The sequence below is a fragment of the Anser anser genome (genome assembly GCF_964211835.1).
Source record: "Anser anser genome assembly, chromosome: 7".
Taxonomy (NCBI): Eukaryota; Metazoa; Chordata; class Aves; order Anseriformes; family Anatidae; genus Anser; species Anser anser.
The window spans coordinates 8,554,119-8,569,088 of record NC_139727.1 but is presented as its reverse complement, the minus strand read 5'-3'; the positions used below and the strand labels follow the sequence as shown (position 1 = coordinate 8,569,088).

The 14,970-nt window shown below is 38.6% G+C and overlaps 1 protein-coding gene across 17 annotated transcripts in view; it reads right to left on the bottom strand.

Annotated features, from left to right (window-relative positions):
- Positions 1 to 865: 865 nt before the first annotated feature.
- The window catches only part of CSGALNACT2 (chondroitin sulfate N-acetylgalactosaminyltransferase 2), a 31,999-nt gene continuing 17,894 nt past the window's right edge, over positions 866 to 14,970 (bottom strand). For all 17 annotated transcript variants that reach the window (XM_083843847.1, XM_083843841.1, XM_083843839.1 and 14 more), the window contains 6 exons: positions 9,526 to 9,742; positions 8,904 to 9,005; positions 7,098 to 7,276; positions 5,459 to 5,553; positions 3,989 to 4,070; positions 866 to 2,845 (listed from right to left, as the gene is read on the bottom strand). In XM_083843847.1, coding sequence (XP_083699973.1) covers positions 2,553 to 2,845; positions 3,989 to 4,070; positions 5,459 to 5,553; positions 7,098 to 7,276; positions 8,904 to 9,005; positions 9,526 to 9,742 — 968 coding nt within the window. In that variant the 3' untranslated portion in view covers positions 866 to 2,552. The remainder of the gene's footprint in view (positions 2,846 to 3,988; positions 4,071 to 5,458; positions 5,554 to 7,097; positions 7,277 to 8,903; positions 9,006 to 9,525; positions 9,743 to 14,970) is intronic.

The window sequence follows — 14,970 nt, the reverse complement described above, 5'->3', positions numbered from 1 at the left end:
CACATGTTCTCACACAAGCGGTTACTGCAGAGAGCAGAACTAATTGTGCAGAAGAGAGAAGAGAAAGGCCAGACCTGCAAGGGCTCCAAGAAGTTCACAAGTCCTCAAATCATTATTTGGACTGCTTGTGTCTATACCCAACCCTGACATGAACAAATTGTAGTAGTTCTGACTTAACTTCAGTGCCTTCACTTCCTCATTCTGGGGTGATGAACGGAAAAAAAAGTTCTCAAGAGTAGTTCCTACTGATTGCCTTCCAGCATCTATATCAGACCAGTTTGGATTGCACAGATGCAGACAGGTGAAATTTTTCTCCTTCCTCATTTCAGACACTTATGATAAGCACAACCACTGGAAATAGTAGAAGATAAGAGATCTGGCTATCCACATCAGTCTGCTGTGTGCAGAACATGGGAACTAAACTGGTTGAGTGATAAAAGCTGAGCTGCAGCAGTGGTAAACACGTTCATACAATCCCAGCAGTCATGCCAGTGTGTGAAGTGAGAGGCATTTTTGATGCTTATTCTTGCACCAGCAGAGCCAGGACAGCAGTAGCTGACTAAGTGTTAAGGGTTGGAGTTTCAGTAGAAGTTCCTACTTAAATCTTACTAAAACTCATCATGCCTACGTACTTACTCTTTTTCTCACTGGTACATTATTTTGTAAGTACCCACCACCAAGGTATCTTACAATAAAACATCTGGTGTATATGTAAGTTTTATATGTGGTCAGGGTAGATGTTCACCTGAGCTGCAGAAGTGTGCTGGTTGAACTTCTCACTGCACATACTATTACTTGAATCTGGTGTGTCATCTACCTGGTAAAATATTATAAACATTTATTTCAAAGAAACAGCTTAAAACGATTTCTAAAATGCAGATATTCCATTTATTATACAGAGAAACAGTTGCAAGAAGTCTTGCAACGCATTCTCTTCACTCTAAGTACAATACAGGAAACTGTTCTCCACAATAAGTTACATAAAGGCAAATTTTATGTACATATATAAAAGGATCAGTGCCTGGAACTATTTGCACAGCATATCTGCTATTCAGAAAATCAACCATTTTAATTTTTAATTGCCTTCAGAATTCTTGAAGCAAACTGAATTCATTAACAAAACTTAATTACCTGGTTTGAAAAGGTTTGAGAAGGGTTTTGGCCTAGTTTCTAAATTCTGTGGAGACCATGCAAATGGTATAACCACTGAATTAGCATTCTCAGCATTAATTTTAAAAACAAATGTATTAAAAATTAGGCATGCCATATGGTAGCATATAAGACAACATGGAGAAAGGTGACCTGCCTGCATTTAAACTGCTTATGCATCCCAGAACACCCAAAAGGGGAGTAGGGAAGTAGTAGTGCCATTGTACAAGACACTCATGAGACTGCAGCGTAATTCTGTTCATGCATGCTTGACCCCTTCCACTCCCTCCCCCCTCAAAAAAAAAACAGGCAACTGAAAAACTGAAGAATAAGGCTACTGGGATAAATCAGTAGAACCAAAAGTATCCTGTGATGGAAGATTGTAACAGCACTTGCTTTTTCAGTCTGTGAAACAGCTAAGAGTATGTGATTTGCTTCCAAAAACACGTCAGGAAAATGACAGAGGGAAAGAAAGGGACAACACTGGCATAACAGTAAATGGGTCTCTAATAAATTTACATGGCAATTAAATGATGGTTCCTCAGCTTAAAGGCTGAGATGCACAAGCAGGGCCTCTGAATAAGGAGTGGGGCCAAAAATCCTTAAAAAAAGTTTAATAGCATAGCTCAGTTCATAGAAGGGATTCTATGATGTGGTATGTACTGTGGGAAAAGACTACATCCAGAAATGCCCAACTGGAACATTCCTACCTTCTTTGATCCTTGATCCATCACCAAGATAAGGCGGTGGTGTCTTTTGCAGTGTGAAATTATATTAAACGCTCTAAAATTCCACTTAACATTATCATTCCCCCGCTCTTTCACATGAATTTCTTTGTATTCAACAATGTGCATGTCTGTTAATACAGCAAATGCAGCATCAAGCTATTGCTGTGAAGTCAGCCTGAACAGACAGCATACCAATTAGCATATCCTGTACATCTTTTACAGCAAGATTCTTTTTCACACCTCATTTCCACAACGGAGTGTAAGTATAATAGCCTTCTAACATCACAGTGCAGTGAGCCATACAGACTGAAAATACTCAGCACAAGATTTAATTTAATTCTTAAAATAATATACATTTAAGAATCAAAATGTACCACATGGAGAAGAGTTGAGTTGTACATTCCACTGATCTCTCCAATCGACACTGAAGACACTTTCCTTGAACTACATATACTTTCCAATTCCTTATTTGAGGTGCTTCAACTTGCAAGATATGTAGGTAATAGCATATCAGTCAAAGAGTTACTCAGAAAACAAATACAAGAACCAAAAAACCCTAAACTCTTCCTCACTGAAAAAGAGGCACTGCATTTTTAAGCTGAATTAAGGCTGTAAAATGATGCTGGTTCATTGTGAACATGAAGTCATCAGTTTCACCCCGTCACAGGGCTCCATTTAACCCACGGCTTCGCTGTTAGTCCTGTAAGCCTGTTTACGGAGGTGAGTCTCAATCTCCTCCCTGAAGACCAGCATCCCAAGGTGCGAGTGAGAGGCTTCATTCATGGCTTTGGACTGGATACACATGCGATACTGCTCTGGAGTGAGTTCATCTGCACAATGTTTCTCGTGCCAGAGGTGAAACAGACCAGGGACTGGTGTCCTGATCACAATCAGGTCACCGTGCAAGTACTTTCTGTAAAGGTGAACGTCCTCACCACCCCAGCCTTTCACTTCCAAGTCAAAACCCCCTATAAAAACAGTATCAGAAAACATGTTGGCATACAAGCTAGATCCAAGGTAAAAAAGAAGCAACACTCCTCATATTAGACGATCTATGCCATACCAGAAATTATGGAGCAATTAAATTAAACTACTGCATGCCAAAGCATGCCAAATTGAGGGAGAGGAGCTTCATACATTCCACATCTTTTACAGTGGAAGCTGTCCAGGACATAGATCATGCACTGCTGGCTTCAGAGAGTCCCTTACAAGAGAGCATCCAAATCACATTATGCATGACACCCCATGTGACAGCTGCAAGAAACTATAGGCAAACCACACTGGGTATGCTTGTGTTATTTTTAGCAACCATAATGGATTTTAGCAGCTGGAAAATGAGGCAGTCATGTACCATATGAAAAGCCCTCTCTAAAAGTGTCAGCAATTACTCCATAGGTCACAACTCAAAAAGCTTGATTAAGAAAAGTAACCTATTGCATCATTTTAAGGTCTCTCTTGCCTTTCCAGGACCATAGCGAGTATCAGTTCAGACTGGGGTATAGATTCAAAACTCTAGAATTATGATGTCTTCATTTAGCATATAGCATACACGTCAGGCAGTATGTCTGCTATCGGAAATCAGCCTGCATTCAAATCATCATATAGCACATGAGCTGTATCATTATATCTTCTGGCACATCATCTTCAAGAGAGTCTTCCAAATTTAAGAACATCAAGTTGTTGTTTTTAATAGCATGCCACAAGAGGGTGCCAAAGCATATTTGTAAAGCCTTTGAACAACTATAAAGTTCTTTCAAAGAAGCTTGAAAGTTTAATAATGTTTTTTTTTTTTTTTTCCCTGTTAGCTGTTTACTTGAGGAACTTGCTTCTTAAACTGCTCATTTGCTCCAGGCAGTCAATATGAAATGTGAAAGAGTAAGCTTTGTTAACACTAAAAAATATTGCAGCTTTTAACAAATGCTCATCAGGTGGAACATCAAAAACTACAAAAACGTGTTTTCATTCATTGGTCCAACTCGGTAATCAGCCAGTTGGACTTTGGAAAAATAAAAATTAAAACATTACTTCCCTGTAGTTAGATAAGAAAACAGGGAACACAGGAAACATCTTTTGAACCTCCCCACACTTTTTATGGTATGGTTTCATCTTACCAACAGTCAGGAAGTCTGTCCGGTATTGACAAGTCATCCCAAAGCCAAAATCCCTCCAGAAACCAGAATCCTTTTTGTGTACCTACAATTTTAAAACAATAGCTTTTTGAAATGCAAGATACACCCAAGGACATACATTGCACTTGGTTTAGTAGAACCCTAAACTCTTGTGATCATTTGCTCAATACAGGATACAGCATATAATGTTTCCAGTATTTCTGTGACATATTGCACATATGGCCTTCCTAATTACTTGCTCACTTTGCCCTTTTCTATCGGACTTCAAGTACTTACTCCTTTTGCAGTTTGCACTTTTACCTTTCAGCAACACCACGTTTTCTATGTCATCTACTGAGACCAATCATTGCATTTTTGATAGCTTATTGCAAAGTCATCTGTTCTTGGTAATCCAGTTCCTACCCAGTTTCTAATGGTACATTTGCCTCTCCTTATTCTGAAACATTAAGGAAAGTACGCTTCATTAAGTCAATCATAGAACTGTTGGATTCAAATAAGCAAATAGCATGGCCTTCAGACAAAAAGTTCACGCCTCTCAGCTGTGACTACCTGAGGCCATATACAAAAGCATCCCTCCTACAGCATTCTAGCAAAGAACTTGCAGGGAAGGGAGGGAGAACTACATTCAGTGACTGTGTTGCTTTTTGTTTTTGCTCCTTCAAACTTACGTACTTCAACAGTCCCAGCTGCTAAACCCCAATTTCACTTACACAGCCTCTTTAAAGAGTGTACTGCTGGATATTCAGTGTAGCCATTCCAACAAAGACTCAGAAATACAGCACTTCCAAGTTATCCTTAAACCCGTTCTCTCGAATGTTTGAATTTTGTTTTTTTTATTTTGCCTGAAATTTCCCCTAGAAGTAGCGTTTCTCATTAAAAAACAAGATAAAATTAATGATATAGCACCCAATTTCATAGATTTGGATAGCAAAGGAAAATTTGCAGAGCACAGCTGCATACTCAGTCTGAAAAAAGCCACTGACATCTTTTCCTATCTTGAGTTACATGGCACACTTCTTGAACCACCATTTAGGTAGTTAGCAAAGAAGTCTACATTTAGAGAAGCTTATCAGTGTTCATAGTTTCCTCCTTTCACTTATTCTGTTTGATGGAGCACAGGATCAGAGTTGCTGCCACGTTATTCCCCATCCTCCTAAAATACTGGCTTTCCAACCCAGAATTTGGAGTTAAGCAATAGATTAAGAACTGATTAAGAACTACCAACTTCATTTGTGTAGTTGCACATTTAATTTAAGAAGAACTCCAGGCTTATTTAAGAATGAATTTGGTACTGTTTGTCTTCCAAAATGCTTTGCCTATAACGGAGAAGGGTGTTTACATATACACTGCCAAAAGTTATAAGATATCCCACGTAAGACTATTAAGTTACAATTAATTCTCTTTTAATACAAAGCACAACTAATTCTATTCTGAATAAGTCACGCTACTTACCAACTGTTGTTCTACAGGGGGTGGTATATCTTGGTTGGCATAGACAATAGCAGGATTATAGAGGCTGAATACCACAGGATAAAAAACCTTTTTCCCTAGAAGTCAAAAAGGAAGTTGTTACTGCAGGCATCCTTTCTGAAGGAAAGAGGAAACTAGAAACTAGTCTCTAACTGAAATAATAGTTATTAGCCATCTAATGAAAACAGATAAGAAAACAGATAAAAGGTCTAACCACTAGGATTTTCCATTCAGGTAACCCATGGCATCTTGTGGGCCAGAAGCTACAGGAGCAGGGGGAATATATACACAAATTCTTAAACATATGTTTTATATATATCCACATTATATTTGCATATATTGACATGACATTAGAAGACTGAAAAATCCCTGCAACAATGTTAAGCAGAAAAGCAACAAAAATACCCAAGTCCAAGTAACCACTCGCACAGCTTGAGTTTTACTACCTTGCCTCTTTCCACACGCACAGAAAGGCATGTACATCCAGGATGCCCAGCAAGAGCATTAAGCATCTTGAATATCCTCATTACGCTGTGACACCAGTTCTATGCCTGTTCCAGAAGCTCGATAATGTTCTTACTATGCCAGTAGTGCAAAGGTATCAGCGATAGCCCATGAGAATACTCAGTACCTTGATTTGTGTATAAATTTGAACGTGTCAAGTGTTTTCAGATCTCACTTGAAGCAAAGACTAACTGTCAGCATGAACTAAGCAGTCTCTCAAACTCTTCCTTGTACAAGCTCACAGAACACTCCTCTCCCAAAGTTTTTCCAATTACATACGCAACTCACTTCATGAAGCGCAGAGACAGAAATAAACAGAACCAAAATATCTGCCTTATAGCAGTCTCTTGTCTGTTTATTATGTGAAGAAAACTATCTATTAATTCCAAATGAACTAATTTGAATTTGGAGAATTTGTTTTGGCATTTGGAGAAAGTTTCCTGGCTGCAACAAATCTGGAATAAGAGTAAGCATTAAGGAATAAAACAAATGTTTGACAAAAGAAGGCCTTCACTAGCACGCTTGTTAACTAAAGAAAGCTTTATCCACTGTTACACAATCTTGTACAAGTAAGTTTCATGAGCTTGAGTAAAATGGTCAGAAGAACTCTGAGCTTGGCAAGTAAATATAGAACCCTAGCTCTGTCTCTGTAAAAAGCACACTGTTTAGCTCTACTGAAAACCATTCCTGTGATGCATCTTGGCCATGCAATCGCAAGTATGAGAACACACAAAACAAACTTGTTTGTTAGAGATTTTGTTGCAACAAAAGTCACCTTCTGTAAAAAGTGCTGCACTGAGTTTTGTTACGCAAGTTTACATAGTTTGTTAAAACAATTAAGCTGTACAGCTTTCTTTTAGACTTCCAGAAGTTAAGAGAATGTGAAAACTACTTATTGTGCAAAAATACAGGTTCTTAAGACAAGTTATACTAGGGTAAAAGTTATTTCTCAGTCAAAATAGTGTTTTCATGTCTGCACATAGAATTTTTCATTTTCCTACGTGTATTGGATTAATCAACTCCACCACTGAGATTAGTTTTCTGTATACACAACTCAGATCAATTTAAGCCAAACAAGAAGACAAGACTCAATTTCAGCAACTTTAAAGGAACATACCAGGCTCAGCATTTAAGCGACAACTGTTGAGGAACTCAGCTGTGAAATAGACATCAACATCACAGAAGAACATCAGGACCTCGCCCTTTTCCCAGGCTCTGGCACCCATGTCAAGTCCCCGGCCACGGTTAAATTCCTCATTTAAAGAGACGAGTGTGTAATTGTGGAAGTTAGTTTCTCTAGAAGAAAAACAGAGCCAAACCCAAAATAAATCCGTGTGTGGAGCGGAAGGGGCTATTTATACTTCTTCAGCATTTTACAGTAGTGTCGCTCCGGAAGCTTTTTAGCATCCCATTATATCATCAGGATGAGAAAAATATCAGTTCCACTTTGTCTATTTCGAGTACCGGAATTTAGACATGGCAAAGAGATTAACCTCAGTCTTAGTCCATAACTTCACTTCACAATAAATCATTTGAACAGATCAAAAAGACCTTCTGGCAACTGATATTAAAATCACCAGGCAATAGCTGTCTGCTCCTCTGAAGGCTTCTTCAAGTCTGAGAAGAGGGCACATGAAGCCTGAACACCAAACTCATATGGCAAAAGGTCAGCTGTATATTTATGCCACCATAATCCAGTCAATTGGCTTTTCTTCACTGTTTCACACCAGTAGTACACATGGATGTACTCATTGTAGAAGAAAGGAAGATTAGCCAAGGAAGGTTGGAAATACACCTGAGGAATACCTTCAGGCAAAGTGTCCCATTCAGAGACATTACAGAGGACAATTCTCAAAGGGAATGGAATGAATATATCTAACAGTAGCACCACTAAGAAGATTCAGATAAAGACCCAGTGAGTTTGCTGCTCTAAGCCTGACTACATGTTGTTATGAAAACAAGTCTCACAGGGAGCACAGCAGGTGGCAGAAAGTACCCCAGGAACAGAAGGCAGCAATCAGCAAGTTGTGTGTCACAGAGGCTTTACAGGAGTAAGACAAAAGCATTCCTTGCTTCCTAGAAGATTTCCATGCATGCCAGATCTACCGACCACAAAATTTTAAGCCAGCAGCGTATCTGTCTGTGCCCACTCCTGGCTAACCAATGTCATGGGCTCACAGGGTTAAGAACAAGGGCTCAGGCAGAGCGTGAACTCCTTAGAGACTTAGAGACACTATTGCCTGACCCAAAGGTGAGCTGTTGTTTGTGAGGTATCTGTTGTTTAGTTGGGCAAACCTGTTCCTGGAGGCAAAAAAGCAACATTTGAGAGTTTTATACCAAATTTGCTGTAATGCCACTTGCTGTGAGTCATAAAAAACACTTGGTTTCAAGTTGTTTTTACAGCAGAGGGCAAGTGCTGGACTCACTACTTATTACATAGACGACAGAGGGCAAAGCTTAAACTCCTTTAACAGACTCAGCAGCCCACCAGCCTTCCTTGGCTAAGGAAGCCAATCACTTCTCTTCCTTATCATTAAATAAAATCAATTCCCTAGTAAAACAACTATCAACACGTAGATCCCAGTTCAGAAGAACTTCCGTTCTTATCAGAGTATCAGCATGATTGAATACTCATGGCAAAGTTCACCCCTGTAGTTTTGTTTTGGATTGTCTAACTGAAACCTCCAAGCAACTACTGTTAATCTTTTTTGGCCTCTAAAATGATTTACAGTAGTTTTCAGGAGACTTTTGCAACTTCAGCTGTAAAATGCCAACCAAAAAAAATGTGTAAGGCTTACTTTTCCTTTTAGCCTGTAACTGACTGTAAGATTCTTCTTTTTATTGTTTCAACTTTTTTAAAAATAACATTTTAAAATGCAATCAATATTATTTGTATTGACTAACAGCATATCAACACACTTACCTAGCTACAGACTCCAGGATGTTTTTCACTTCCGATAAGCCATCTTGTCCAAAATATACCACTGTGAGGTGGATACGCTTATCCTGATGAATACACACATCCCTATAAACACAAGCATAAGCTGATATTAATTATTACTTGCAACATAACAGAAGCTTCAGGTACTTTAAAGCTATTGTGTTTAGAAGTATTAGCAGATGTAAGTATTCTGGTCAGACTTCCACTAGCTTCCAAGGAAATCTAAAAAAAAAATCTTTCCCCACTTTTCACATCTTTCTGTTTGAACCAGAAGGCTCCAATACTATGTGTCTCCATCACACACCTTATTTTGTAAACAGAAACTCAAAAGCTCATGTAAATAGAAAGTTTTCAACATCATGTGAGTCCAGACTCACAGTGGCCCTGGCATTCACTCTAAAAGGGATGCTGTTTGAGAATCTCTCAGTTCCTTTCAGAAGGAACATCTCCAGACAATTGGTTGAAATGACAAACATCCCAAGGCAGCTGCACAAAACATTGTAATTAGTTTTGTCACAAGTCCATCAGAACAGAAATTCATTCTGAAAACAAAACAAAATACTAAGTCACCAACATAACTCACTGTATTATCTCATGCACCTACCTAAAGTTTTGCATAAATTGTGCAAATGCCTCAGTTCTTCCAGCAAGAGGTACAATAATGTTTATGATTGATCTAGAAATATCAACCGTTTCACTCTTCACTTTCATGAGGGGTCCAAAAGGTCGGAACAACGTGACATGTCTGTATTCCATGCCATCCATCTTCTTATAAAACAGCTCATACTGTGTCCCCTTATCTCTTTCTGTACGATAGTAACCTGAAGAATAAGTCACACAAGTAATTTATAAAGTCAAAGATGCCAGCAGTTGTATTTCAGAAACAGTTTTTCCTGAGAACTCTGAAGTGAAAAATAGAACTTTTGAGGGCAAGTTTCTGCTTTTTCCTAATACAAGCAAAAAAAAATCATGCTTACCCTCCTAGCTTCGTAAAACAGATCTGAAAAACACTCAAGTAATCTCTGGGTCCCTCTGTTTCTTAGAGGTCACATTGGGCTTTATGGCACTTAATTTCTCAGAGCCCTCCTTCAGAAACATCTTAAAATTTTCATATCCTTCTTCTACCACGGGGCCCAGAATTGCACACAGCATGTACACCATCTTACCCCAACTTCTTCCCTCTATACCTTAAGCTCTCTTTACCTCCCTCTCAGTTACCTACAGGGCTTTCCCTAAACCTTCCTCTATGTTATTCTACCCCCGTTTCCCCCCACAAACCAAATCCAGTTTCATTCACCAATTCCGCCTCCTGCTGCCCTTGTTCTGTATTCACCCAACAGTCTTATAACAAACTCCCTATTCGATAGTGATTTTTGTCAGACCCCTTCAGCTTTCCATTAGACAATTCCCCTTCAGCTCTTTGTAAGATGCCTTCTTGCAGGTGTACGTGGGCACAGGCAGAATTCACAGGAAATGCCCATTACTGCGCTAGAGGGACTGTGGGAAATAGGCTGTAGCAGAAGTTGGTGCTGCAACTGAAAGTAAATGGTAACTGAATCTAACTTTTCTAACCTTACAAATTAAATGTTTTTCACTCTTTAAACAAGGAGTTTGTAAAAACTCCTTTAAGACACACAAATCCACATTCATTCCTAGTGGAACTGAGCTATATAAAATATGCACATCTTAACGCAGAACAAAAGTATGACAGTTTCAAGTCAATATTAATTGGAAGTACCAAAAAGGGTGGTTTAACGAACAAGGAAAATCCAGTGTTGACTGTTAGAAGCAGATAGGTCACAAATCCCTCAGTCTTATTTCACTCCAATCCTTTATGCCTGGTAGTCGAGCGATGTAGCCTGAAAACAGCCTCTTGGCTATAGAGCAGCTGAAGCACCAGTATTCTCACATCACGTTCTCATATGATATGCAGCAAATGCATTATACCACTATTCCTGTATATGTTAAAATTCAGTACTGTACATTATATACCTTTTTCTAGCATCCAATAGCTACGTCAAGATAAGTACCCTATGACTGGTAAGTGAAGTACTTAAAAAGCAGAGTTGCCAATAGCTTACCTTTAATCAAAGGATAAACTTGTATGACACTACAACAGAAGGCTGGGGTAGGGCAGAAATAAAATTTCTAGATTAAAGTAGCTTGATCAAGTTACAGCAGCATTTTTTCCACAGACTCGAATAAGAGTCTTATTTTGAGCATTGCCTTTTCAGCATTCAACTGCTGCAATATGAAATTGCTAACTTTTGAATCTCATCATCTTACCAGTTCCACAATTTTTTTTAATAGTATGTGATCCTAGAGTTACTTCTCTTGCTATGAGCTAACCTCCTTTGGCAATCTACTAATGTGAATATTTTTATGGGATTAGAACTTCTATACACAGAAGTCAGAATTGAGATCAGCCAGAAAAAAAACCAACATCTGGTTTACTACTTAGTTTTTATTACATGAGTCAGTCCTGGGTGTTAAAAAAATCTGAATATACTATCTCACCTTCCAACTAGCATATTCTGGCTGCCATCCAGAAACAGAGCTTTATAAGCAAAGAAATAAAAAGCAGCAGAAGTAATTTAACAGTTGCTTTTCCTGGTCCAAGAAGCTTTATCAGCTTTGCAGAGTTCTGTTTCTCACCAAACCTAATCTTACGAATACTGGAGATCAATTGTTAATCAAAGTCAAAAGGTTTTCTTCAATTGCCTTAAACTCCCTTACTTGTTTCACATCTATCAGGAAAGCTACCAAGCATTTGGTCTGTGGAATGCAAGATGTGTCTTGGTTTTTGTGTATTAAAGTTACCTGTTGACATTACCTGGGTGCGGGCCTATTTCTGGTCTTAGAATATACTAAAGGGGTTGTTTGCATGACAAACAGTTCAGTATAATAAGGATTCCCAAGGAGTTTCAGCTTTGAGCTTAGAGCACTGGGATAAACAATTTTTACATGCTGAGGACATTTTGGGTAGGGAGTCTTCCCTTGAGTTTCAGATCAAAAGACCATTTCTGTCCTTGGCCCTGTCCTAACCAGAAACACAAAAACAAGGAAAGCAGGCCCCAACAGCACTCAGTCTGGCAATCACGCAGTAGCAAGACCTTCATTAGATACTAACAAAGTGCTCATTAACTTCTGAAAGTAAGGTAAAGCCCTGTTTTCCAAAGGCTATTTTTTAGTGGCTACTCAATGGAAAAGCTTTCAATCTAAAGCACTCCACATAAACTTCACTGGTTTATTTGTGATGCATCAGATCGAACACTGAAGAACAGATGACTACGAAGGCTTAGTTTTGCATCACCATTCAAGATTCAAATACCACAGGCTCCTGAAGAAAGGGGATGGACCAAAGTAATACCATTATGCTCTTTCCACCTTACTCACCTCACCCCGTGTTCTCAACCATATTCAAACATGGATCTCAATGAAATTGTCTATTGTTAAGCACTACCTTAGAATTCAGCACTTAGGTTCATTGCTTGTAGTTGCAGACCCCTTCATTTGTGAACATAGGTGTACTGCAGCTTCATCCTCCCTAGGGGTGCTTTGCATGCAAAGGGAATAGCGTACTCTTGGTTTTTCTCATACCCTCAAGAGTTCAAAGACCTAATAGCAATAATAAGAAAAATACTTAGATGAAAATGCTTCTGAAACAGCAGCCGCAGAAGTAGTTTTTTTTAAGGTCAGATCTTTGTTAATATCAGAATTCTAGAAGTTTCATTTGGGGCTTGATCAAAGCAAAAAGGGTAACAACGCAAAAAAAGCTCTATAGATCTGAGAAACTTACTGTTTTTCTCCTCAAAAAAGTCACTTGAGCTTTGTGAAAAAATCATTTCAAACTTTCAGAAAGGACCTCTATAGTTGAAATGCATACCTGCAACTTCTTTTATTATTTTGTTTTTAAACTTCATGTTACTGCACTAAGCTGGGCAATACCCATGTCTTTGTAGACACTCTGCGTAAGCACAGAAGGGAAAACAGCAGCGACAAGAAAGCTACCATCCATCAGCATGTATTTTAATTTTTTTGGCCTAAACTTGCTAAAGTTTTTCAAACTTGCAGGTTTCTCAAAACTTCAGTAAAATTGGCACATCTACATTAAAATCTGATGGTTATGCATTAACTAATGCGATGTCTGTTTTCTCTTCTTTTGCCCTAGAACACGAAAAATCCAGTTTCTCAGCCTCTTGTTTCAAATTGCATAAAACTCCAGTCTCAGTCATAAATCACTGATTTTCAATTATTCCTATCAGCAAATAGGATGAGAATACAGTACTTAAATGACATATCATTTGTTTAAACTGAAATTTTAACAAACTGTCTTTAAATGAATAGTTGCTGGATTAGCATTGTTAAGTTGTGCTCTTCGCACGTTTACACAAATTGTTGTGACAACTTCAGTCAGCACACTAAGTTTGCAACAAAATTTGAACCAAGTAGTTTATGATAGCTTAAGGCAGCAGTATTTTCTAAATGGGAAGGTGTCAACTGTCTACCTGGACTTCTATCAGACACCGTAAGTAACACTAGAGCATTGGTCACAGTTCTACAGTGCAAGGGACCTGTAGGATGTGCCACCAGCTGGTTCCATTTCTTAGCTCTACGTTTTCAAACAGAAAACAATTAACATTCAGAAGCTTTTGTTTTCCTGGCCCAGTGTCTAAATTAGCCAGTAGTATTTTCACATACACAAACACAAAACACCCACACAGCCCACAGCTTGTCTGAAACAGTACAGTGGTATATAACACTATAGCTAGCTGCTAACACACCCATGAGCTACAGCATGAAAATATTTTCATTTAAGTACACTAACTGTAGAAAAGATATACAGTAACCTATGCTTGAAGAGACTGCCTTTAAAACAACATGAAACTAGTTCGTTTTCCAAGAACATTTCTAAATACACTGGCGTGAACAGAGGCCAAGGTACGAAGTACAATTCAAAGGTCCTAAATCTGCTTGCTTGGACATCTGCAGCCATGAAATGCAGTACCCTAACAGAAGTGAACATCTATTTCAGTACTGGTTAAAAATCCACTAGAGACTATGCATTATCCAAAACAAAGGAAAAGCAGCTGCACACTTAGAAATAAGACACTGCAAGAACAATTTCCAGACAAAATAGAGTTTTAAATGAAAGCCCTTATAAGAGCCTAACACTGCACTGGCTTTGTTATACGGCGAGTGAAGTAGATTCTATATCCAGCCCCACCTTCCTGAACAAAGAGCTTGGCATTAAACTTAAAACACAGTAGCCGTCAAAAGCAGAGACTGTTTCTGAGCTACAGACCAATTACATCATCTTAGACTGAAAGAACTGATTATTTCAAGGCCAACAGCACCTTTCTCCAGCATGTGTTTGCTTAATAGCGTAGACATCAGTACCGCTGATATCCAGAGTCCCTTTTATAGTAACGTTCTCTCATTTATAACATAGTCCAACCTGTTTTTATGGCAGCATGAACTGTATTTAATATTGTAAACACAAAAAACAGGTACTAGGGCAGTTTTTGATAACTCATCTCCACCAGCATTACACTATACCTTGAAAGCCAACTTCTACAGGAATTATTGCTAATGCATTTTTTAAGCGTGCCAGTAAGTGCTGAAAGCATAAATGCTATTTGTTTTTGCATGTTGTATAACTAAATTTACAAGCACTGAAAGAATTGATGAGAGAACGAGAGAACTGAAAAGTGCTGGTATTAACAGTCCCACGTTTCAGTGCAACTTTGTTACATGCTTTTCCCCAGTAAGCCCAGTTCAAAGATGCACAGCCTGGCACAGACCTCATGACTAGTGTATCACGAAAGGTCTCTTCAGAACACCACATTCTTCAGCTGACATAATCTTACCATGTTAATCTACCTTCCAACATGAGTACGCCAACTTGATGAAAGTCCGAAGCGTGAATATTAACTAAAGGTAGTAGAATATGGATGTGTGAACAAGAGAACCTGTACCTTCTTAACCAAGTAGTTTAACTATACTGGAACAAGAGATTCAATCAGTTTCTCCGCAAGTCTTTCAGTTA